Raw genomic sequence first — 27,013 nt, 5'->3', positions numbered from 1 at the left:
GCAGGGTGTTTCTGCATACATGACCTTTTGCGAATATAGTAACCAAATTTAGAACTAGTCATCACTGCTCCCCCCCCCCCCCCACTGTCCCACTTTCATGACTTTATGTTTTGTTATTGTTGTATAAAATGAATTCTATTATGAAAAGATTTATTGAGTATTGTTCTTGGGTGGCAGCTCCGTCTTTCAACTTTCTACAAGAATCTAGAAACTCCTCTTTTTTTGCCAAGACTGATATCATTTCTTTGTCCCACAAAGGCCTATACGAATCGTCATTTGGAATACTGATATTATGCGTCATCGGTCAAAGCTGTATACGAGAGTTGTGTATACATTCTTACTGGCAATCAATTGGCAATCACTCAGAAGCAGGCGCCAGGCGCGATCTCGAGCTTGTGTGTAATAACGTACTTGCTCAATTCGTGTCGACTGCTACCGGTGGCTTCTGTCAGAAAGAGCAGTGAAAATATCTCCTTATTTTCGTCATTCCAGTCCTCCAGAGAGCTGCTGATCTGTGCTCATTATATCAATTCATTTTTTTGCATATGTTGCTTTTCATAATTTCACAATGGATTCAGTTCACGATGATGTAAAAGAATACTACGGAAAGACGATTCAGACGTCTTGCGATCTACGGACGGACACTTGTCAGCTCGGGGCAAGTTCGGCGGCGGACAAGCTCAGCGTTCGGCAGGCCATCGCCTCTGTACACGATGACATTCTCGCGACGTAAGTTGTATCCGCTATATCTCATTATCTGGGGCCTGGGCCCTGTTTTTTTTTTTAACGAGTGCACACCTATCTACAAATAATTCATATAGCATTTCCATTGAAAGCAGGATAAAAGATAGACAGCTGGCAGCCGTCTGTTTCGAGGATTTTTTTAAACATTTTTTTTAAATTTCTCCTCGTATACACAGACGGCTCGCTATCTTGCAGCCACCAATGCATTAGGCTAATTCCCGGGGGGGGGGCACTCAGTTTATAATGCATATAATGCATTATTATAGTGGGTATGTGCCGCGGAGGGGACCCCCATTTTCACACTCAAATTTCCGTTCCAAGGCATAGCATTTTTGCCTTGTTGAGAAAAAGTACAAAGAAAGCCGCTCCAAGGCATAGCATTTTCTTCTTATCGATAAAAAAGAAGAGAGAAATCCGCTCCAAAGCTTCGCATATTTTTCGTTACGCCGCTCCGATCGCATTGAATGAGCTGCAATTTTGGTGAAAAGCGGCCGCAGAGCTCCTCCGGTGGAGGCCGCGCTAGCTGCATCATGCACGCATGACCGTTAGTAGGGATGCATACGCACTCACACGCTGGCGATCCGTTCCAAGCACCCCCGTTTTCACAAACATTTGTCGTTCCGACGCCCGTTCCGAGGACCCTCCTTTTTACAATAAGCCCGCTCCAAGGCCCCCGTTTTTTGTCTCGCCCGCGGCACACCCCCACCACTTTTTTGATCGAGTGCCCCCCCCGGGGGCTAATTAGGGAATAAACCATGCAAAATCCCCCCAACGGGGCTCATCAATTTCTGTCTTTATTTCATAAATATATACAAAAAGAACTGTACAAAAATAAAGATGATTAATCTGTTTTGGCCTGAAATGCACCTAAACAGGGAAAATAAACTTAAAAGGGTAAAAAACAGTGACTTACTTCGGCTGTTGCCCAACTTCACTTCCCTTTTTTATCAGAACTTAATACATAAACATAAGTTGATGTAGTAATCCCTTTGGTAGCTGTAGCTATACTGAATAAAGTTAGCCACTGGAAGGAGTTTCATGAAGTGCAGAAATGTAGATGGATAGACATACTCACACAACATGCAAGGTTAGTAATACTAACCTCGCACAACGCATGTGGTTTCATAGTGGACTTTGACGTTTTCATTCATCACACGAATGTGAGGGAATGAAAAGCGCCAAACATTTGAGTATTTCTCCACTAATGGAAATTTGTTTTTATAATTTAACTTTTTTTTTAATGAATTGGAAATTATTTATAAAAGTGTTTTTATCGCTTACCTCCAAGTCTCAACCAGGATACTCCGTTCGATCCGTCCTTAATACTGCGGTGGAAAGTACGCAAACAACAATCGAAAAGCAATTTTTTCGTATCGAACATTCTCAATTTACTTCAATAACTCCATACATCTACTTGATTTGCTAGTTCAGCCCTCTGGACTGCCATACCCGAAAAGAACTCCCAAGGATTTAAAAAGCGCGAGCGCGCCCTCTCCCGTTCAGGCTTACTACCCATGATCACCGCGCAATTAGCGTCCATCTTCCTCTTTTGCTTTCGGCAAGCCACCTGTCAAGACGTGCTCAGATAAGTCTCCTAAGAGCTCAAATCTTTTTTGAGCTTTGGTATATTATTTTTGCTTATCTGTTGTGCTTTCTCCCTTTTAAATTCAATCTTTCCGTTTGTGTGTAAGATTGTGTTCAGAATTTACGCCTGGCGCGACTTTTTAGCGTGTTTTTGGTGACACTTAAATTGTTTTTCTAACGTTTGAGTTCTCGTCGCGCCGCATCGCTAGCGCGTTCGCGAGGCACCGGGCTTGGCCTGCCTACGTGGCAGCAAGCCTTCACCACCTGCATGGTTATTGTTCACGTTCAAAGGGTGGTGGCTTTTGGTGCCGTTTTTTAATTAAATTCTAGACAGCCTTTACACTTTGTTGTCGAGGGTGTTATTGTTATTTCTTTTTGCAGGTTGGGATCTCCAACTCTGTTCCTTCCTTGCTTTCTGGAATTGATTTATTAAGATTTTCGATTGATTATTGATTGATTAATTCTTCAATTCTCTTTCCTTTCTGTTCTGAATAAATTTCTTGATTGATATTTTATTCACAGGCGGATCTTAAAGCTCAATTCCTTTTCCTTCTGTTCTGAATAAATTTCTTGATTGATATTTTATTCACAGGCGGATCTTAAAGCTCAATTCCTTTTCCTTCTGTTCTGAATAAATTTCTTGATTGATATTTTATTCACAGGCGGATCTTAAAGCTCAATTCCTTTTCCTTTCTGTTCTGAATAAAATTCTTGATTGATATTTTATTCACAGGCGGATCTTAAAGCTCAATTCCTTTTCCTTTCTGTTCTGAATAAAATTCTTGATTAATATTTTATTCACAGACGCTTCGGGGATTGTTTAATTCGGCTTACGCAATTATACCTTGATTGATTGGTTATTCAATCCCCCCCCAAAAAAAAAAAAAAAAATTTTTTTTTTTGCTCTTTACAGGTGGGGTCTCCTTCCTGTTAGAAATTTTTTTGACCTTTCCCGGAATTGTTTTCTTCGTTCAATTCCCTCTTCCCTCCTAGTCTTATATATCTTTTACTTCGACAGGCGGGCTCTACGATTTCTTTTTGAGGATTTACTGTGTCGTTCTTCCTCTTGGAATCGTTACTAGAGACGTTCCTCCTTCCTCCTGTTCTGAATTTCTTTACCTTTCCACAGGAGGTTACATTTTTCCTCTTGGAAATTATCGTAAAATTTCTCTTATCTGGATTTGTTTGTCTCTCAATCCCTTTTCTTCCTGCTCTGAAATTCTTGTTTTTGTGTTTCTTCGCAGGTGGAAACTTCGTTCTCTTCTGAACTTGCATTCATTTTTGAATTTTTTTTCTATTTTCTTACAGGCAGATACCTAAACTATTCTTAGGTTCTTCTTCCTCCCTACCCCTCCCCTCTTGATTTGTTCTGTTTGCTCAAACAAATTCCTTATAGGAGGAGGGAAAGACCACTCCGGTCTCCACTTTTAATCTAAGCGAGATCTTTGTAAAAAAAAAAAAAAAAAATTCTTGTTTTTCTTTTTTCAGGGTAGAGAGAGGTACCGATGAATGGGACTAACACAGCCCCAGAGGACCTGGTGCCCTCCACGGGGACCGTCCCGATTGCAAGTTTACAGAAGTCGGCCGCCTCCAGGCGAGTAGGAGGGACGCCGCGGTGAGCGCCCGGCGGCGGTGAGTATGAGGGTGCGTCGATCAGCATTCCGAATTTGCGGTCGGATGCTAAGAGAAGGAAGGCCGAGACTGTGGTGCCACGGTCTCGGACAAAGAAAAAAGTGGTAGCCAAGGCTTCCAAGCCTAAACTAGGTCCTGCCGCCGCAGCACCCATAGGGCTATGCGACCCACCGGCTACCGGGTCACCAGAAGTCCGGAGGGAGAGTGCGGTTCTCTCCCCCCGGCACAGGTCAGGATCTCTGCCGTATAAGTCGTCCTCCGTTGACAGCATCGGGAGAGATCGCCCAGCCCCTGACCGCGAGAGGCGTCACACATCAGACTGTGACCACAATCTGACCCCGTCAGATTCGGGTGAAGTTTCGTTGTTGGCGGCCGCCCTGCCAGGGGCGGCAAATCGTAAGAGATCACCCGTGCCTCTTGTGCCTTCTTCTGCTCCGGCCACGCCGGCGGAGCCCGCAAAATAAGAAGAAGAAGAGGTCGAAGGAGAGGTCGGCCAGCCCTGTTGCCATGGGCGTTCCTCCTTCAGACCCTTGTATCGGTGGTCAGATGTTACAGTCATACATGTTATGCTGCTATATTCTGCTACCGCGAGAGGCGTCACACATCAGGCTGTGACCACAATCTGACCCCGTCAGATTCGGGTGAAGTTTCGTTGTCGGCGGCCGCCCTGCCAGGGGCGGCAAATCGTAAGAAATCACCCGTGCCTCTTGTGCCTTCTTCTGCCCCGGCCACGCCGGCGGAGGCCGCGAAGAAGAAGAGGTCGAAGGTGAGGTCGGCCAGCCCTGTTGCCATGGGCGTCCCTCCTTCAGACCCTTGTGTCGGTGGTCAGATGTCACAGCTATTCATGCTGCTACATTCTGCTTTCGAGCAGTGCGGGTTCACCCCACCCTCGACGTCTACTCACCCCGCTGATGCCCCTGAGCATCAAGCGAGACAAGTGGGCAATAACCACCAGACACCCGGGAAATCCTCGAGCGATTCTGTTAAATCGCCAGCCAGTGCACCGACTAACCGGGTGCCTCAAGATCGCGTGTGCTTTCCAGCATTTTCGTCGATCTCAGAGCACGTGTCCCAGCCGACACGCGGGGCCACCCCGGCGCTTACTGGACTCCCTTGCCTTCATGAGAGCCGGCCGAGAGGCCGTACGGCTCCCGCGGCTCTCGGAGCCCCTCCAGGGGAGGAAACTTGTCATGGGGACAACCTCCCGGTTCAGTCCATGGAGCGAGACTCCCTTACGAGGAGTCTCTCGAAGGCGGCCAGTGCGAGGACAACCCCTATCCCGCGGTCGACCCTTCAGTAAGCGCTCAGGCGCTGCTTGACAAGTATCTACCTCACATCTACCCTCCGAGCGGGGGTATTGATGAAGCAGGGGAGTCCTTATTTTTTCGCCCCGCCTCTTCAGGCGCTCCGAGCTCAATCGGCCGAATTGGGGGTCTCGGAGAGTGACGGGGTCGCCCTAGACGAGGCGGCTCCTACGACGAGGAAGCCGCCAGCTCCGAGGGTGCAAACCCACCCCCGCTCTGCTGCTGCCCGGAAGCGCCAGGCTCCGGCACCGCCGTCTCGAAACTTTCAAGCCTCTCGAGGCTAGCGAGAAGGCAGGGGAAGGGGGGGGGGCGATTATTATGCAGGTACTCCCGAATTCGCCCTCTACGTCAAGCTCACATACGGCGACGACTCCTTCAGCGGTAACTCTCTCCATTCTTCCCCCTAAGCGGGCCCGTAGATTGGAGGTATGAATCTCTTACATACCGCATGCCACACTTCTCTCGTGAGAATGTTTGGCTGCTTTGAGAGGGCAACCTATCACGTCCGCGGACCGTCCGCCCAGGCGACGGGACCGTCGTTTTCTGGCCTGAACCTCACTTTCTATTCGAAAGTAAGGGTGCCCTGTCTTACTTAGCTCCTACCCTTGCAAGGCCAGAGTCAGGGCTAGTACAGACACCCGTTCTCCAGCGATCGCCGCTGAAGAGAGGGCGACTCTGATATGAGCACCATCACTGCTCAGCGGTATGTCTCACTATCTCATAGCTCTCCGTGCTTATGAGTATGTATATCGGATCTGAATGTCACGGCGATTAAAAAGTCTCCTGTGCTTAATAATCGCTATGCCCTCACCACCCGGTGCATTATGGTTATGTTAACCTATTTGTCTCGTATTCGGGCGGCTCGTACGAGCCCTGCCCGAGCTGCCATCACCGGTCGTCCCCCGGACACCGCCGGCAGCACCCGCACCGAATACGTGGAAGGAATCAGCTTTTCATATGCTAGATATCCCTCCTGTTGACATTCACAGCTGTTCCCCGAGTCTTTCCCGGTTGGGTAAACATCATCTCGGAGGAAAGTAACCGCCGTACATCTCATGAGATTGTTGGCTATGTACGTGCGTTCAAGCTTGTTTAAAGCCCCAGGATTCTCTGTCGGCATTCTATGCCTACTTTCTGGGCACACCCACCGTACCGGGCCGGCGAGTTCACACCAAACTGTACACCGCCAGACCATCGGTCGAGCTCTAACTGTCTATCTTATAGACTGCCCTCTATGTGGGTCAAACTTGCGGGCGTCTCCGCCATTCCCTCCTTGTGCGGAGTGGTCTACGGTGGATGTCTTTACCGTACCCGCTTGTCGAATCGTCTTCTTACTTAAAATTTTTTTCACTCGGCACACTCGAGTCGCCTCGCATGCTGCTTTCATCCTCCTTCCATGCAATGCATGTGGCCAGGGTCACCGCGCGACCGAGGATGATGTAACCGCTGATGGATGTATGCTTATGCCTTACCAACCACGATCACTACGACCCGCCTTCTCTCGGGCCGACTGTGGATGAGTCTCTCCATGTAAGTGATTTACTTCACTGGAGTTCTTCTTTTAGAAACTTAGATTCTCATCCCCCGCTGCTTAGGGCGTCATTTTTGCCGCCCCCCGCAGCTTTTTGGAGCTCCTTATCTTACCGATATCGGACTGTTCCACGCTGCCGCAACCGGCGCCGGCGGTGCTTGCTCTTACGATCACCTGAGAAACAGGCCTTGTGACTGTTTTCATAAACAACTGGTTCTCACCGCAGACTGATGGAAATTTTGTGATTACTTCCTCAAGTCTCCTTCGCTTGTTTCTTCAAGCGAGGACTTCGACACTCTTAGCCAGTTTCCGTCCCTAACTTGATAGGACAGGGCCGTTGCTACCTCATTCGATTCCGTTGGGAATGTAACGGTTGAGGTATCATATCTGGCGATGTCTGTTCGTTTAGAGCATCTCTTGATGGTCGTTTACACGTAATATCGTGACAGATTTTTTTTCGCCAGCTCCCTCTGGCGTACGCTTGCTGCTGCTAGGGATTCCCCCGCCCAGCGGACAGCCATCGCAGCCTAGCCTCACAGGCTCTCTCGGCGATGGTGGCTTGAGCCAAGCCACCTCTTCCACCGCGGGCACTGCACCCTCAGATGGGTGCTTCAACCAGTATGGGAGAAAGGGGATCCCGAGTTCTCTCTCGATCACTCGGTCTAACACACTTTTGTCGTGATGTGTACCGCGCTGTTTCCCTGACACGCCCGGTTGAGCTGTTTTGACCAGACTGCTCTATTCTACATAGGCAACAGGTCCGCGGCATTCCTTATTAAACAGGATGGCACTCAGTCGCTTTCTCGACCCTTGACTGCCTTACGAGTGGTTTTCTTCTTAAATCCCTACTCTCCGTCATTCCTGGTCCCCTTCGGACCGCTAATAACTTTTTGCCACAGCTCTCTATCAGAATTCTGCAGAATTTCTGCCCTCACGCATTTGAGACAGATATCGAATTCTGGGCGCTTTCCCCCACGCAGAGGCTTCTGAGATATCTCGCCTTCTCAGATTGTTCGATTGATCACTTACTGAGCCTTAAAAGCTTCAGTTTTCCGATCACGATTCTTGTTGAAATTTTCAACAAATTCTGATTCTTACGCTCTAGTCAGCAGGTGATGTTGTTCTCCTGACACTAGGCCGAGGGCCCATGATACTTAGTATTCCTGAGTATACAGGGCATTCCTCTCGAGGACATTTTGAGGGCCGCCTTTTGGCGCTCAACTAACTCCTTCACTTCTTTCTACTTGAAGGACATTCCGTCCAGCGAGGCGAGATTTGCTGCTTCGGCGCTTAAAGCAGCTGCGGCTTTTTCCCCCTCTCCCTAAATTTCGTTGTTTTTGTTTTTTAAATTTTCTTAGGCTTACAATTGAAAACATGCCTCCCTACGGTTTGAGTCCGTGTTGGTCTAGCAAATCAAGTAGATGTATGGAGTTATTGAAGTAAATTATGAAAATACTTACCTGATTTTCTTATTTACGAGATAACTCATACATCTACTTGATACCCTCCCACCGACCCTCCGCCTTGCGTAGCAACATGTTTCAACGTATGGGCTTGCGAAAGTTGAGGAAGATGGACGCTAATTGCGCGGTGATCATGGGTAGTAAGCCTGAACGGGAGAGGGCGCGCTCGCGCTTTTTAAATCCTTGGGAGTTCTTTTCGGGTATGGCAGTCCAGAGGGCTGAACTAGCAAATCAAGTAGATGTATGAGTTATCTCGTAAATAAGAAAATCAGGTAAGTATTTTCATAACTCAAGTCGTCAGCGCATAATAGGAAATTGTACCAAAAATCAACAGGTTGCATCTCATGTATATACTTATTGGTAAAGTACGCCATCTTTTGACAAGATGATGATGAAAGTGGATTGAACGAGCAAGAAAATAATGCTGATCGCCTAGAATGCAGCTAGCTTGCAACACCGTAAACAAAGGTACGGTAGGCACTTAAGAACCAAGTTTGAAAGGACACTCGTAAAATTACGTCACTCTCGCGATGAATAATCATTAGATCGTGGTCGTGCGTGTTCAATAAAAACTCTCTGCATGCATGCAGTCAGTGTGTATTGAACACGCACGACCACGATCTAATGAATATTCATCGGTGAGAGTGACATAATTTTACGAGTATCCTTCCAAACTTGGTTCTTAAGTGCCTACCGACTTTGAAATAATATCGCGCGCCCTCTTTAGGCAAAAGTTGATATCAACGCTGATCAAGAGGCATCTACGTGAAGATCACGAAAAATGCTCTTATTTTATTAAAAACAACACCAAACAGAATTCAACAAACGATCCATATGGTTCGGTAAGTGTCATAGAATAAATATAATGCTTAGCTACGATGTAAAGTCATAGTTATTTTAGTAAAAAGGGTGTGAAAGATTCGCGTGCACCAGGTGCATATGAATCCTTCACACACGAGACGATTTGAAACCATGAGTGGGATAGACATAGCAATTTTGTATATGTACAGTAAAACATGCTATGCTGAGTGCAAGTAAAAACCAAGCTATTGACTTCAAATCATATGGGATCCAACAAGGGGTTGTCATCATTTTGATGGCAGGGACAGCAGCCTCCATGAAACCACTCACCTTGTTCTCACTTATATCTCCATGTGTGGCAAAATAAGGGTGGCAATGTTTGGCTTATTTTCTCTTTTTCTTTGGGGAAAATGCTTGATTTTTTTACACTGACAGTATCTATTACCACTCATTCAATGAACAAGGTTATGATATAACACCTATTACACCTATTATTCATACAACTTGACTCTTATTTAAATTTGATTCTTTAAATTATTTTTTTCCTAATTAAAAATAGAGATCAAAAAATGAAAATTTTTTTGCCATATTACTTTCCACCAATAGAGGGCATACTAAAAAATATGCCCAAAATTCAAGTTTTTGAGCGCTGTGGTGAATACAAAAATTATTCCCAAGTTACTATGAAAAATAAATTGCAACTGTATGGAAATTAGTAATTTTGGTCACAAAAGTGATATTTTAATTATTTTTTAAAGTGTGTGCTCTGTACAACCTTGGCATACCATACTCCCCACAGGCAGGGTGGTAGCAGTGAACAAGTGCTTGAAACTGGACATTCCTTTCGTGTTGACAGCTGAGCTGGGTAGGTTGTTCCAGTTCCTTATAGTTCTTGGATAGAACGGGAACTTGAAGGGGTCGATTGTGGCTTCAGGACATGATGGTAGTGGAGTGGATTTTGTGAAAGAGAGAACATTTGGCAAGGATTCGGCATGTGTGTAGTGCTTCCCATTCCAGTGACGTCACAAGGGAGGAAGGTGATGTGGAGATCCTGTAGTCTGAGTACATGAAGCGAGCCGCTGACCTTTGTACTTGCTGAAAGCAGACCATGTCTGTGACTGTTTATGGATTCCAGGCCTCACAGCCATACTCTAGTTGGGGGCGTACTAAGGATGTGTAGGCCCTCGACTTCACATCTCTTGTACAAGAGGAAAGAGTTCTACGCAGGAGACCAAGAGTGTGAGTTGGCAATGTTTGTTCCATCGCAGATCAGAAGAAACTGTAACACCCAAGTACTTTTAGTTGTTAACTCTAGGGATTACACTATTTGTCAGGTGATACTGCTAGATGTTGGGAGTGCGTTTGCGTGTAATAGTTAACACTGCACACTTTTTGATGTTGGAGTCCATCATCCATGTGGTAGACCAACTAGACAGTTGGAGATCATTTTGGAGGATTTGGTGGTCATCACAATGCCTGATCTCGCGGTAAATGACACCGGCGGGGCTATTCCACGGTTACTCACGTTACATTTGGAGACACCTTGACTCATACTTGGAGCTGTAACTCCATTATTATTGATAGGAACTAAACATCTCCTTATCACAACAAAGTACACAGTCTGACTATCCTTTGTATAAAAACAAAACTTGGGAAATTTTATTATGCTCCTGGCAAATCTTTGGAATGTGTCGGTTACTCACGTTACATGATTTGGACAGGCATAAAATGAATTGTCGACATAGGTGAAAAGTCTCCTCATACAAGGCTTTTATGAAAGTTGATTATATCCATTTCAAAGAAGTATATTAGGGAGACAAACTTTGGACATAATTAAAAAAATAAAGAACACATGGTTTTTACTTGGGGTGCAGATAATATGGTTACTCACGTTACGGTTACTCACGTTACATTTTGTCCATGTATGGTTAACAACACAAATGTCATTAAAAATTCAATAATGTGTGTAAAATTCATTGCTAGGAACATAAAAAAATTATTTTATTGCACCCACCCCCCTGGGCCATATTAAATCCCAAAATACCCCAGCCTAGATAGGGTTACAGGTAAGGACATTCAATGTGTTGTTGGAACAGTCTTTAAAGTTTGGTTAATCGAAACCAAGTCTTACTAATGCACTCTCGCATTGTGAATACTTCTACTAATATTCAATTTTTTGGTGTGATTGTATGACCACTGATATTTTGATGAACAAAGAGTCACATCAAAGAGGTGTACCCTCATTTTGCTTTTAATCAAAAATACCTTCACAACTCACCATGAGACTTAAAACTTGACATCCCACAGAAAATGCTACCTAACTGCATAATTTTTACTGGTTACTCACATTACATGATGGTTACTCACGTTACAAAGTTACTCACGTTACAGTTTTTCTTCATCATTTTTATAAAAAAAATGTACTTTTTAATGATTTTGATAGTCATCACTGTGTCAAAGATTGTTTGAAGGAAGAGAATTTAAAATCCCACCAATTAACTGTGAAGAATTTTTCTCTCAGAAAACAAAGTCAGTTTTTTCGGTTACTCACGTTACATCACCTGAGCAGGTTGCAATATTCATCTTTGAATGAGTACTACAAATTTACTTGAAAAGTAACTAAATGGTAATAAGGCATATTTCATTTTTCACTATTTTTCTTGTATTTTGGTACAGAATGGAAGACACAACTTTTGACCATTTTTTTCCAAAGTATACATATGAAAATAATTTTTTATTTCTTGTTCCTGAAACTATCATGCATGAAGGACTTAAAGTATTAAAAAATTCAAGAAAATATTGAATTTGAATTTTTAAGCTAATGTCCACCAACCTGTGGAATTGCCCACCGTCATCTGCGAAGAGATGCATGGTTGATTGTACATTATCTAGGATGTCATTGACGTACAGCAAAACAGGGTTGGCCCGATAACGGATCCCTGCGGCACTCCTGATGTTACGTCTCTCCATGTTGACTTTGATCCATCAACAACAACTGCCTGCTTCCGATCAGTGAGGAGTGACATCCAATGAGAGAGTTACCGGTGATTACATAGAATTCAAGCTTAGAAGACGACAGATGGTGTGGGATGCAGTCAAAGGCCTTCTGGAAGTCGAAGATGATGTCCGCTTGACTTGACTTGAAGGATAGAAGACCAATCATGTACTCCTGATGTTAGTTGAGCCGTAGTTGAGAGGCCTTGTCTAAATCCATGCTGAGCGTCAGGAAGAATGTTGTTTCTCGCTATGTGCTTAGATGTATGGCTCATGATGATATGCTCCATAACCTTACTGCATATGCATATCAGTGAGGTCGGTCTATAGTTTGACTCATTGAGGGGTCACACTTTACACTGTCAGGCTTGTGTATGGGAGAGACTAATGCCTGCTTCCACTGAGCTGGTACAACGTCAACCCCACAGTTGTAACTTTGCTTGAAGAGGAATGATAGAGGTGCGGCAATCTCATGAGCTATCGGCTTCAGGAGTTTTGGAGGAATTTTGTCAGTCCACTAGCCTTGGATGGATTGAGCTGTTGAAGGCGCTTCTCAACCCCAGTCCTGTGGATGTGCAAGTGGCCAATGGCTGGTTAAGGAGAGGGTCTCTTCTGCACATGTGATTGAGGCTGGCTACGAGCGAAGACTGACTGGAAGAAGTCATTCAATGCCTCTGCCTTATCCAAGGCTGTGGCACAAAGCTTGGTCGGAGTATGCAATGTTGGGATACCAATGTTTTTAGATGGACATGTCCTGATGTATGACCAGAAGGACTTTGGATTGTCTTTAAGGCTTTTCCCCAAATGTGTCTGATGCACATTTTTAGCAACCTGATTCCTATGTTGCCTGTATGCTTTTCATGCTTCTGGACAGGACTGTGAATGTGCCTTCTTTAAAAGCCTATCTCTCTTCCTCATCTGACGTTTAATGGTTGTAGTGGGGGGGGGGCACTTCCATTCACAAGTGGATACCATGCGCGACCATGGGGTCTCGAAAAGCACCCTAAACACGTAATTTCCATATTCCGAAAATGCACCCCTTAACAAGTATTGGTGTGTAAAAACCTACCCTTAAAAAGTATTGAAAACAAAACGATACTCTTGGCAAATATTCCCTGAAATGAACCCCTAAACAAGTACAGGAATGTTTTGTTACAGGTCCTTCTGTCGTCGGCTTTACCTTATTTGGTTTATTACGACCCCACCTTCTACACCTCGTGCAAATCGGACTCTAAACATGAAGTGTTGGGGTAAAAAGGACATCCTTTATAAAACATCTTAATTTTGTTTTATCATCCCTGCAAATTCGACCCTAAACAAGTAATTTTCCTTGCGAAATAGATACCCTTTTTTTCATTATTTTTGTGTTTTTGACACCCTTATCACGTTACCCACGTAACGTGCCCTATCGTGAAAAGGACATCCCTTTTACGTGTTTTTGGGGTCGCGCATGGTATCCACTCGTCAATGTAAGTGGCCCCCCGGAGGTTGTAGTAACCCAGGGGAGATGCCTCTTACCCTTATTCATTTTTGAGGGGACAAGCTCAGACATACATCTTCAGTTGCTGTTGGTTAGCTCTGTGGAACTGGAAGACCTTTCTAGGTGGTTTTACAGAGGTTCTTGGATTTGCAGCAAGTGTGAAGGTAACAATATTGTGATCTGATATACCAGATTGAATAGACACATTCTCTACCAGGGCAGGATTTGAGGTAACCACTAAATCGAGGATATTATTTAAAACAGGACGAGTAATCTCCCTTACTAATTGAAACAACAAATTATTAAGTAGAATATCCAAGAGCTTCTGCTGGTAGTACTGACAGGATTTGAAGTCGTCTGGTTGTCCCAGCTGATATCAGGATGATTGAAGTCACCGCCGAGTATAATGTAAGGGTGAGTGCGTCTGTGCCTTGCCGTGATCTTGCTCAATGAATGATGCAAGCCATCAAGGCATGTTGCCTGTTGTTCGGAGGGCAGTAGGAGCTGCCAATGGTTTGGCATTAGCAAGTTGAACATTACACCATTGAATCTCACAATCAGAGTCAAATTCAGGACATTCAGTAACAGTTACTGTATCGATGACAGCTATAAATACCCCACCTCCATGAATATTTCTATCCTTGGCCAAGGAGTCCCTGTACAGATCGAGCTAGAACTTCGGTCTCTTTATTTGGTGAGTTGAGCCAACGGAGTTCAGCGAAACAACCAACATATCAGAGACCGAAGCTTTTGGTCTCGATAAAAGAGTATTAAATACCTTGCTCACGGGCATAGGTGCCGCGGGCGGGGATTGAACTCCGGACTTTCCATGTATAACCAGGCGCCTTCCTTAGACCACTCGGCCACTTGCAAAGAGTTGCGATATATCCAATTTATCGTAATTCTATGGAAATCCAGTAGTTTCATAATATTTTGTCCTTTGTAAACAAAAAGAATCACCCTGACTTTTCAAGAAAACCATGGATGTACATGTATGAGTTAGAAAGTAATTGAACAAACATGCATTTTCAGATGTTGACATTCCTGGCTTTCCATAGTCTTCATTGTGGTTGTTCAATGTAACCCTTGGCAAGCCTTGGCTTACCTTTAGTCATAGTTGAATATCAACACAGTGTTGACTGCAAAATTCATGGGCAAACATTAATATGGTCTTGATTAGACAGGAATAACCATCGTTTCTGGAGATTTATTTAACAATTTCTGATATTTTACTATCATCACCATTCCCCAAATGCAATCCTTTGCAAGTCGATAAGACGTTATCATTATTAATCCCTGACCCCCCTCCTTATTTAACGTATGGGATAGAAAAATTTTCTAAATCTGAAACTAGTTGACTGAAATGATTTGGAAGATTGCTTTGTCAGCATTCCCATTTGATCACCCGAAAGTAGTTTTCAAACCAATTCTCAAAAAGCGATGTTACGGGAATGCTCAATGCTCTCAGTTGGATGACGTGTTTCGCACAAAATTTGAAGCCGCATTCTACACCCAGTGTGTGGAATAGCATGCTCAAAATGTGCGAAGATCGCTTCCTGAAGAAAGGTTGTGTCCTTACCATACACAAGTTTAATTCAGCAAGGCGATCTTGAAAACTGTGTCTTGATGTGATTTTCCAAACCGGTTTGGAAGATCGCTTCCAAGACCACTTTGACCGTTCTCATTACATCATAATCTCTAAATAATGACAAAGTTCAGTGAATTGCCAAGTAATTTAAATAAAAAATTGAATCCGGGATCTATAATGAAATGTCACAAATCATTGACAGAAAGTGATGCATAATTGATATTTATAAATTTTATTACATTTTCTGACTATTCCAGAAAAAAAGAAAATTATTGTTATCAAATAAAAAATTCTGAACAGACATTTTAAAAATAGTATAGAATCTTTGTTTTGATGGGGAATAGATGCATAGCCCTAGATCATGCATCAGATGAATTAGGCCAAGATGCAGAGTGGTAGTAGAATTACACCAAAAAAAAAGAGTATGGATATCGAGGGTCAATTTCTGTTTGATAAAAAAAATATCAGTAAGAAGTAGAAGAAATCAGATATAGATGGACCTTTGTGGGATACTGGATAAAAGGAAAAGAATTCTAGAATAAATCGTCCTGGGGGGCGTTTCATGAAAGGACTTGTCGGACATTTTATCCGACAAGTCCCATTTTATCCGACAGTTACCATAGGAACAGTGCCTCTCAGCCAATCAAAATCATGGAAAGATGTCAGATCTGACAACTTGTCGGATGAAAATATTGATGAAACGTTCCCCAGATGTATTTTGAAATTATTGAGTCTCCTGTTTCCAAAATATTTTGGTCTTAATCTCTGACTCTCAGAACAGACAGCTATGTAAATTGAAAGAATTTAAATTAATTTGAATGATGTATCACTTGTTCTAATGTTGATTTTCTGCTTTGATTGTCTTCATCTTCAGGTACTATGGATGCGGTCTGTGTATTCCTAGCTTGATAGAGGATGCGAGGGTCGTTGACCTCGGTAGTGGCACAGGACGTGATTGTTACGCAATCAGCAAGCTAGTCGGACCCAAAGGATTTGTTGTAGGCATTGACATGACAGATGAGCAGGTAATATCCCTCTTTTCTTTCAAAATGAAAGTTTTATGAATTGAAATCGCTATCTCATTCCTGCCACCGAGTTGGTAGAGAAATAAAGAAGAGACAAATAATCCCACTGCTGGTATCATGAATGAGGATGGTAGAGAAATCCATATAGAGGCAAGGGCTCGTATTCTGAAGCCCGGTTTAACTTAAACTCAGGTTTAAGTATGGGAAGCCAAAAAGTATCAACATTTTTAATAAGTTGTATGTTTCTTATGTTTACTGTGCTCTTTCCTGATTCATCGATGGTGAAGACAATCATCTATTCATACTTCCTAGACAATTATGAATGATTTGAGAGCCGAATGAGCTGAATTATGATATCTCTACTGTTAGTGATTATGTAACAATTTGCTGTCCATTCTTAAACCACAACTTTAAACCTGATTTTAAGTTAAACCCGACTTCAGAATACGGGCCAAGGTATCTCAATTTATTATGAAATATTCATAAGTCACTGAATGAAATAGGTATTGTTTACATATTTTTATGACAGACCTTCAACCATTGATCTTTGTGACTTGAAGATAAAATTTTCATTTTGCTTTCTCTTTCATGATGATCTTCACTTTGAAGCTTGAGCTTGCCAGAAAGTACCTGACATATCACCAGGAAAAGTTTGGCTACCCAGCACCCAACGTTGAGTACAGAAAAGGCTTCATCGAGAACCTGAAGGATGCTCAGGTAGAGGATAACCAGTATGATATCGTTGTGTAAGTCTCATCTCACCTCAACAATTGTATCATGGTCCACTGTGGCAATGATTTGTGTGAAAGGAGATTTAACAGAATGGTGGGAGATTTGAGGAAATTGGATTAGGAAGGAGATTGTTTTGACTCTTTAAAATTGAGATCACTAAGGCTATATCGATTTCAAATTGGCAAGTGCATACATCGGCAGTCAGGTTAGCCAGAATGAGCTGACGGGTACACTGCTGCAGTATGAACCATATATATGCTTTTCACACTGCACTTTCTTCCTAGCTTTGCCCACTTCATTTTCACATTACGTCAAACCCCGTTTGGAGAAAGACCGCAGTTCAGATTGCAAACTGCGGTTCTATACTCTATTTTGCGTTTGTAAATCTCAAAAATAATTTCCAAGCCCAGGGGGCCGTTACATTAAGCTGTTCGTAAGTTAAGAGTGACTTTAAGAACGACTGGTGATGTACCATTTGCCAATGGTGTGTACCATTTACCTCAAGACAGGATCACCACCAGTCACTCTTAACTTACGAACAGCTTTATGAAACACCCGGCTGATCAACCCCGCTTGGCCAGGTAATCCCCGCTATCTCAATTTCACCTCCACAGGCCAGATTATGAGCGTTGAGCCAAGGACGAAATGATAAACATCAGCTGTGCTATTACGTAAGACTTCTCTGCTTGTAGTAGGACCTTCGGAATGGAATTATTGTATTTGATATTTAATCACGTTTTCCAAGGCATATTGTATTCAGAAATCCAATGTTATTCCATTTTCAATTTCGAACGAGGAAAATTGACCTCGAAATAAGGAACGTAAGTGAATAAAAGTGACAGCATGTTTTGCAGGGACCGCGCTCGGGCTGTTGTGTTTTCTTTGAAACAGGTGTTTTGATACTTAAATTGCTTGCTTGGGGCACTTAGGGTTTGTCATATTTGGAGAAGAGAATAGATTGAGGGAAACTGGGGTATAGTGTTCTCAAATAGAGGTTTTCATCATGCACTACATTTAAGCAAAGTGGGCTAGCTAAGAGATGTGCTAAGTGTGCTAAGAGATGCAGTGTGAAACAAAACAAGGCTAAAGAAAAGTGGGGCTAAGCCTTAGCCAATCACAGAAGTCGAAATTGCACGTTAATCATGCTCTGTATGGTAAAATCATCAATATTCATGAGCTGTGTGATAGTCCTGGGTTAAGGTGTTGACCCCAGCTAAGCAAATAGTATGGGGTTAAGAAAGACAGTGTGAATCCAAAAAAGACAGTATGGGGTTAAGGAAATACAGTGTGAAAAGCATAATAGAGGTACACAACTTTACTAGGTACGACATTAGTCAGCTTTCATTCCTTATATTTGACAAACATAATTAATGTTTAATAACATACACGTATCACGTATTTGTATGAATATTTATTGGTAGAACATACATGTGCCAAAAATAATAACTTTAAGGTTTGATTTTAAAAATGCTTATTTGGATTTTTTATTTCTAAATATATTTCATTATTACTTTTCATTGCTTTGTCTGAAAAGTAATGATTAGTTCAAAGTTGAAAGCACATCATACTGCACAGGAAATGGTAGGCCCTATTGTTTTTCACTACATCTTCACATTCTTATTCAATGTGTGATTGCTAGTAGGAGGTAGGGAAAATTTGAAAATGTCTCTGAAAGATGACTCTGTACCTCGAACGATGTAAGCAGACATCTCACTGAGAAATAAATTCTCACTATCAACAATAACCCCAAAATCCTGGATATAGCACATGGCATCAATTTGACATTCGCTTTGTGCTCTGAACTAGAAATTTTACTTCTTGTTCAGTGAACTGTGACCCAACAACTTCTGATTTACTTGTACTGTAGCTAGTGCTAGTCTAGCCACATCTGAATCTGCACTGCATTTTCAATCTCTTCTTACATTTTGAGGAGGAATCAGTCTAAACATTCTTGCTGTTTAATATTCTTACTTTAAAGCTACTGGAAGAGAAGTTTCTAGATCACACCAGGAAACTTGGTGAGCTACATCTACATATGGGACCTTTGGGCTATTTTTTATAACGAGAATGAAAAAAAAATGCCTCCAATTGAACAATTTTTCTCTTTTGTGCCATTTCTTATAGATCAAACTGTGTGATAAACCTGTCACCTGACAAGCCATCAGTGATCCGTGAAGCTTACCGCGTCTTGAAGGAGGGGGGCGAGTTCTACTTCTCGGATATCTACGTCCAACAGGACATTCCAGAGCACATCAGAAAACACAAAGTATTGTGGGGTGAGTACTGCCATCAATGCCAAAGTCCGGATGTTGAAGTAGACATATTTTTTTTTTTTTTAAAGAGAAATTCCAGTAGTTGCAGTTAACACTAATTTCATGAGAAAGTCTGTAAAACAAGGCTTAATTGCAAGTATATCATCGAGGATCTAGATCTGGTACAGTTACATTAACTGGACTTGTGAAATCTTGAAATCTACGCTGAAAAATGTTCACACCAAAAATCCCCAACACAGATAAGCGCACGTGGGACAATGTATAATTATTGCTCAGGGCGTCGGGCCCGACGCCCTACCCGAATCCCGTGCTTATTTGCTGATTTCTCAGCAATTACACAATTTCTTCCAGAATCCTTTGGCACATGCGTTTTATTTATACAAACAGACACTTTAGTGGTCATTTCATTGGATTCTGTACGAACTCATTTTGATATCGTTACCAAAACTAGCATTTACCTTTAAATCTTTAAATCAGAAATACATGTAGGTGTTACCATAACATAAACTAAACTCCATGTTGACAAGATTTCATGACGGAACATGAATGAATGAAAATTAGGTTCAATTCAATTTTATTTAACCAAAGCATTAAAAAAACATTGACATACATAGGACACAATATATAATGAAAGAAAACTGAATCTTGTAAGCGGCCGACCTTACAATGTATCATAAAATATAACCTAATACAATATAAAACAAAACAAGCTTGGGGGAAGTGTTAATGAACAAAGTAAATAAAGATTAAAGGTTAAAACCTGAATGTGCTGAATGATGCAAGGCAGGCTAATATTTGTACTAGGGCATAAGAATTATATAATCTAGTAATGAATTGGAAAGTGACAGGCACATTTAGGGGATAGGCATCAAAATTACACTTAATTTGGGGTTGCATGCAATGTTTAATTCAGCCATCATCTGTCTGTTCATGTGTAAGGGACCCATGCTACTGTATGATCTTCCCAGTAATTTCATGGTCAACATGGTGTGTGCATTAAAGGGGGAATCCAGCCTTGGCCATAAAATGTTGTGTTGGGAAGGAGAAAGATAAATTAAACAGAATGGTGAAAGTTTGAAAGAAATCGAACAAGCAATAAGAAAGTTATAGCTGCTTTAAAATTGAGATCACTAAATACTATGTTGATTTCAAATTGTAAAATGGGTAAGTAAATTATGACAAGGGGCAAGGACAACTCTCCATAGGCCATGTACTTTATTATCAGGGATTTGTGGTTTTCTCTTGCTGTGGCAGTAATCTAAATATAACCCAGGTAGTATCATGTTTTATGTCCTCATTAAAGAAAAATATATCATTTGAAATAAAACTTTGGAGGAAAAAATGAAATCTTAGCCATAATATGTATAGGAGTACATGGAATAGTAGTCCTTGCCTTACATCACTATGACATCCCTTATGTGGCCAATTTGAAGTCTCCATGGGTATAGTGATTACCGATGTTTACAACTTTTAGAAATTTATAACTTTCTTGTTGTTTGTTCAATATTTTTAAAACAATCACCTATCAACTTGTCTGATTTTTCTTTTTGTTATAAAAACAAGTTTTTATTTGGGTTGGATTCCCCTTTAAGCATAACCTTGGGTGACACTGAACTATTTTTGAATCAACACACCAGGCTCAGCACAAAACTGAGCAATAATCGTAGAACAAGTTTTTATGATTGATTCCATTGAACAAAATGTACAATATATGATAAAAGTCAAGCTTATGTTTAATAGCTAAGCTATATGAACAGTCCCCTGGTAATTCCTTCACGGAGATTGGGTATTAAATGAGTTTCCCAATTAGATTTGAATTGATATGCACCTCAATGCATTTCCTTTCTTTTGATAGGAGAATGTCTGGCTGGTGCCCTCTGTTGGACAGATTTAGAGAAGTACGCCGAGGATATCGGGTTCACCAAACCTCGTATCGTCACTGCAAGGAAAGTGAATGTTGAGGATGAGAAGCTGTTGGAAGTTACAGGTAAGAATTGTTTTTTCTTGAGCAAATAAGTGAACGTTTGTGAAATGAATTGATTAGAGATGACTGTTAAAGGTCTCTAAGACTGACTGTCAGAGTCAATGTTTATCAATGCTTTACCCTCCTTTCTGCATCTCTAGGAGACGTTGTTTCATGTCTGTCACAGGTTGTTTAAGGTGTCTAAGACCGACTGAAAGAACCAATGTTTATCAATTATTTCCCCTCTTTTTCTGCATCCCTAGGAGACATTGCTTTCATGTCGGTCACTTACAGACTGTTCAAGGTGTCCAAGGCTGATTGTAAGACTCCAGCAGTAGTGACATACAATGGAACACTTGCTGAATATGAGACAGAGCTTCCCTTTGACATAGAAAATACTTTCAAGGTAAGACTACCTGCTGCATTGCTTGTGACAATTGCTTTTTCGAGAAATCATCTGACAAATGCCAAGCTGAATGAGTAGGATCTCAAATCAACTTATTGACCTGAAAATGAAAATCCGCTTGTTGCATTTATTTGAATGGAAGAGTACGGACCACTCTTCTTTATATGCACCATTTATTTATTATTTGTGGAGTGTTGTGGCCCAGTGGATTAGTCTTCGGACTTTGAAACAGAGGGTCGTGGGTTCGAATCCCAGCCATGGCGTAATTTCCTTCAGCAAGAAACTGATCCACAATGTGCTGCACTCAACCCAGGTGAGGTAAATGGGTACCGGTAGGAAGTAATACCTTAAAAAGCTGTGCGCTATAAACGCCTAGCTTAGCCGGGTATATAGGAGCGCCTTGAACACCTAACAAGGTGGATATGTGCGCAATATAAATACCCTATGTTGTTATATTATTAGAGTAGTACTGATGCTGGGCTACATGTCTGAAACTTGCCATTGGCTATGAATGAACGAGTGTATCTTCTGGGATATTACTAGCCCCTTAATTAAACACTAACTTATTTGTGTTATACTTATTATTCAGTAAGATGTACGATAGTCATATTGGATGAACGTAAATAGAATTTGAGAATCCATCTTATTTGATGATTTGCTTTTTTCTGTTATCCAGGAAACATTGCTTTCATATCTTTTACTGTTCAAGTTGTACGGTAGAGCGTGCATAAGTAAAAGCATTTTTTTCAGTCCAGGGGCCTGTGACGCAAAGATTAGCAATCAATCGTACAATTGATTTGTAAGCATGGTTACATGTAATGATTTATAAAATCAAATTTAACATTCAGCTCTAGATCTAGCACCAGGGGCCGTTTCATAAAGCTGTTTGTAAGTTGAGAGCGACTTTAAGAACGACTGGTGAACCTTTCTTACGCGCTAAATAATCACCAATGAACATTAATTGTGTATACCATTTACCATAACAAAGGATCACCAGTCGTTCTTAAAGATAAATTCCAGTTTTGGTAACGATCTCAAAATGACTTTTTACAGAATCTAATATGATGACCACCCAAGTGTCTGTTTATATGAATAAAAAATATGTGCCAAAGGATTCTGGAAGAAATTGTTTAATTGCCGAGAAATAAGCAAAATAAGCGCGGATTCGGTCACTTCCGTCGGGTCTTTATTCCAGCAATAATGATACACTGTCCCACGTGTGCCTATCTGTGTTGGTGATCTTCAGTGTGAACATTTTTCAGCGTAGATTTCAAGATTTCACAAAGTTCAGTTTATGTCACTGTACCAGATCTAGATCCTCGATGATATACTGACAATTAAGCCTTGTTTTACAGTCTTTCTCATGAAATCAGTGTTTACTGCAACTACTGGAGTTTCTCTTTAAAGTCGCTCTTAACTTACGAACAGCGTTATGAAACACCTGCCAGGGTTTAAGTTACAGGCCACAGATGATGTTAACTGTAGTTTACATCTTCTAAATCAGATTTTGCCCTAGGTAGTCAGATTGATGTAGTCTTTAGCGATTTGAATTCTGTAGAATCTACTGTAGTAATATACTTAATTTTGTGTTTGATTACAGGCTAATGTTCCTGTCAATGTTGATGCCGAGTTAGCTGAGATCTTGCGAAGGTCAAGATATAACAAGGTTTTTACTATTGAAGATGGTGCTCAGTGTTGCAATCCAAAGGTAATCTTGACAACAGTGAAACATTTTTTTTTTTACAGGGAATTATTATATATTGAAAATAAAACCAATTCATTGAATATTTGTGTCATAAGTGATTTAGTTACCGGGTATTTCACAGAGATGCCAAGTTCAAAGACCAGCTATGGGTGAGATTTTCTGTGAATCTGAGTGAGATCACAGACATTGTGTACGATGTATATGGGGATAGGTTGTGATAGTTGCATGAGACAGAGATTTGAGGGGATGAACAAGAGTCAAAAATGCTTGAGCCTCACGCATAATGCTTGAGACTTGGTAGCTCTGATTTCATTGAAACTTACAGTTTGTGTAAGTTTCCTAGACTCCGTTTTTAGCTCATCCGGCCCGAAGGGCAAGATGAGCTTGTGGCGTGGCGTCCGTCCTCTGTCGTCCGTCCACAATTTCAGAATGCTACCACTTCGCCATTTTAAGTCCAATTTCAATTCTGTTTGCTTTATATGATAGCACTAGGTGGGGCATTCAAAACTTCTACACAGAATTTTGAAATTCATTAAATATGCTAATTTATGCGCATTTTTCAAAATTCACAAAAAATGCTACTTCTTTATTTGTTGACCGATTTTGATTTTTTTGCTTCCATCTGGTAGAGCTTCATGAGGTTCACCAATCTTCTACACAGAATTTTGAAATTTTGTCCAGAACAATTTTTATGCTAATTTATGCGTATTTTTAAAAATTCACATAAAATGCTTCTTCTTCTTTATTTGTTGACCGATTTTGAATTTTTTGCTTCCATCTGGTAGAGCTTCATGAGGTTCACCAATCTTGTACACAGAATTTTGAAATTTTGACTAGAACAATTTTTATGCTAATTTATGCAATATTTATCACAGAAAATGCCTCTTCTTCTTTATTTTTTTGACAGATTTTAATATTGTTTCTTCCATCCGGTAGACTTCATGAGGCCCACCAAACTTCTACACAGAATTTTGAAAATTTTCAGTAGAAAATTATGCTAATTTATGCGAAATGTATTCATAAATCACAGAAAATTCCTCTTCTTCTTTATTTGTTGACAGATTTTGATTTTTTTTCTTCCATCTGGTAGAGCTGCATGAGGTTCACCAAACTTGTACACAAAATTTTGAAATTTTGTCTGGAAAATTATTTATTCTAATTTATGCAAAATTTATTCATAAATCACAAAAAATGTTTTTTCTTCATTTGTTGATCAATTTCAGTTTTGTTTGCTTTATATGATAGCTCGAGGTGGTGATACAAAATTTAAACATAGAATTTTTAAAATCATTGAATCTGCTATTATTCATATATTTTCAAAACTCACAAAAATTGCTTACTTATTTGTTGATTGATTTTGGTTATTTTTGTTCCATCTGAGAGCTACATTAGGTTCACCAAGGTTCTACACAGAGTTAAGAAACTTTGACTAGATAATAATTAATACTTAATTCATATGAAATTTATTCATAGATCACAAAAAATGCTTCTATGTCATTTCTTCATCAATTTCAATTCTATATCCTCAATTTATGTCACCAATATAATTCACTACAGTGTCAACTGGGCTGAAATTAAAATTGTGTTGCGAGATGACGGATGAGCTCCACATCATTGATTTGCTAGTTTAAAGGATTTTACGATTCTGGTGCCTTTTTTTATTATGGTAGTGACCATTATAAGGCTCATTAGCCAATCAAAATCATTTTCCATTTTTATTACCATGCTGTCAAAATCAAACGTGAAATAACCCCACCAGCTCCCAATTCATTAAAACAAGTTGTTATGAATGTTATTTTTAAAAGCTATTCAATGACTGCAAATTTGAAAAAGTAGTTATGAATTTTTAAATGATCACATTTTCTATGATACAAGCTATGAGCGATCGCTTACTATTTATTTATTTTCTTCTTTTAATTTTCAGGTCGCTAAAAATTGCCCCGTGGACCCGTATGTGTACCTGAACTCGGACTGCTCTGATGCAAGCCCAGGTTGTGCTAAGTCTTCGGGACCTAAATGCTGTTAAGTGCTCTGCAATCTATCAAGACCAATTTTCACAGCTAAAACAACTTTTGCTCCGTTGCAAAATGTGATCACTAAGTAAAACTTATCGAAAACCTTACCCTTAATCAAATTCTAATCTCCGTGCAGTGATCTCTCCGTATTCTGAGAAAGCTCAGAAATTGAGATCGAAGCAATTGTGTAAGATGACTATGTCATGTCACCAGGAAAAGTTGGAACTGGATTTCAGTTTCAACTCTGTAACCCAACACATTCTTTTTCTCTCTTTCTCGGCTCCGTAACACAAAGATTAGCGATCAATCGCTAAATGAACTGACCAATCAATATCAGTGTTACACGAGCATTAGGTTTGAAATACTGACAAGGGACTAATCAGTGCGGTTCTTTCATATTTGCGATTCATCGCAAACCTATGTTACGTATCCCAGATCTTCTCTTTTTATTTCTCTTTCTCTCTACACCCCACCCCCTTCCGTTCCCCCTTCTATTCTCCCCTCTCCTCCTTTCTCTCATTCCTCTTTCTCCCCTCTCTCTCTCTTCCCCTCCCCTTATTCCCCCTTTCTTTCCTTGTCTCTCTCATCCCCTCCCTCCCTCCTCTGTCCTCATAAGCCTGTATTCTCAACTCTGGTTTAAAGTCGTGGTTTAACTATGGAGAGCCAATTGGGGCACAATTCTCTAACAGTACACATCAAATTTATTGACTCATATGACACCCAAATTGTTCATAATTGTCTGGGAATGATAAAGTATTTTGAAGTATTTTTCTTTATTATGAAAGCAAAATAGTAAACATATGAAATATACATTAGATACAGAATATTTGTATTTTTGGCTCCCCATAAATTTACACAGAGTTAGACCATGGTCTAAGTTAAACTTGACTTCAGAAAATGGGCCTTTGTCTCTATCACTCGCTCTGTCTCTCTCTCTCTCACTTTCTTTTTATCCCCTTTTCCCTTTTAATACCTCTTTGAAATGGTTTCTAACCATACACATACTCCATATGTCCAGTGCATTTATCTTTTACCTTTAATAGTGCTTAGTGTATGCTGTTGCTGTACATGTCTTATCTTGAATGTGAGTTTTTGTTTACATCAGTTAAAATACATCAAATGGACATGTTAATATAATTGACTTCTCTTTTCTTCGTATTGAAAAATTATTTTCAACTTTGTTGAATTATATTTATATCATGTGTGCATTGTGAAAAATAAAAAAAATCATTATATTAATGATAATAACTTAAAATGTAATCGTTCGTGTTGAGTCAAATATACGCAGATTTTTTTGTTAGTGTCAAAAGTTTAAGATTTTTTTATGTAGGCCTGCATATCATGAAAAAAACAATGAGTGGACAACCTGACAAAACCTTAAAGGCTGGCAAGAAAAGATAGTTATACAAAAGAAAAGACAATAATACATCAGTGTCATGAAAGGGAAAATAGCTGTTGCATGTTTTGAAATCCCCAAAGATGCCCTGACAATGTATACTTGAGCATACTCCACAAAGTCAATTCTAGGTCCCGTACCACAAAACTTACCGATTGAAAGAACATCGTGGACAGTGCAATCAATCGCAGAGATATTCTTCTATGATGATTGCAAAGTTTTGTGTAACAGGCCCCTCTATACATTCAAACCTTTCCAAAATGACATGAAAAACCATCTTTATGTGCAGTTGGTCTTTAGGAACAGGTTCTTATAATACGTCTGTGAATGGTGAAAACAGTTCAAGGGAAATCAAATTTGTGACCTTTGTAGACGAG

The 27,013-nt window shown here is 40.8% G+C and overlaps 1 protein-coding gene across 1 annotated transcript; it reads left to right on the top strand.

Moving 5' to 3' along the window:
* Positions 1 to 421: 421 nt before the first annotated feature.
* On the top strand, positions 422 to 25,753 carry LOC121424400 (arsenite methyltransferase-like). The gene is made up of 8 exons (XM_041620069.1): positions 422 to 729; positions 15,996 to 16,146; positions 16,756 to 16,892; positions 19,003 to 19,154; positions 21,007 to 21,138; positions 21,378 to 21,520; positions 23,121 to 23,228; positions 25,150 to 25,753. Exons 1-8 carry the CDS (start codon positions 569 to 571, stop codon positions 25,249 to 25,251), a joined length of 1,086 nt encoding a protein of 361 aa, XP_041476003.1. The 5' UTR covers positions 422 to 568; the 3' UTR covers positions 25,252 to 25,753.
* Positions 25,754 to 27,013: the final 1,260 nt, after the last annotated feature.

This window comes from Lytechinus variegatus, chromosome 11 (assembly GCF_018143015.1).
Source record: "Lytechinus variegatus isolate NC3 chromosome 11, Lvar_3.0, whole genome shotgun sequence".
NCBI classification, from domain to species: domain Eukaryota; kingdom Metazoa; phylum Echinodermata; class Echinoidea; order Temnopleuroida; family Toxopneustidae; genus Lytechinus; species Lytechinus variegatus.
Note: the sequence above shows the minus strand (reverse complement) of the source record. Positions and strands in the feature narration are given on the sequence as shown.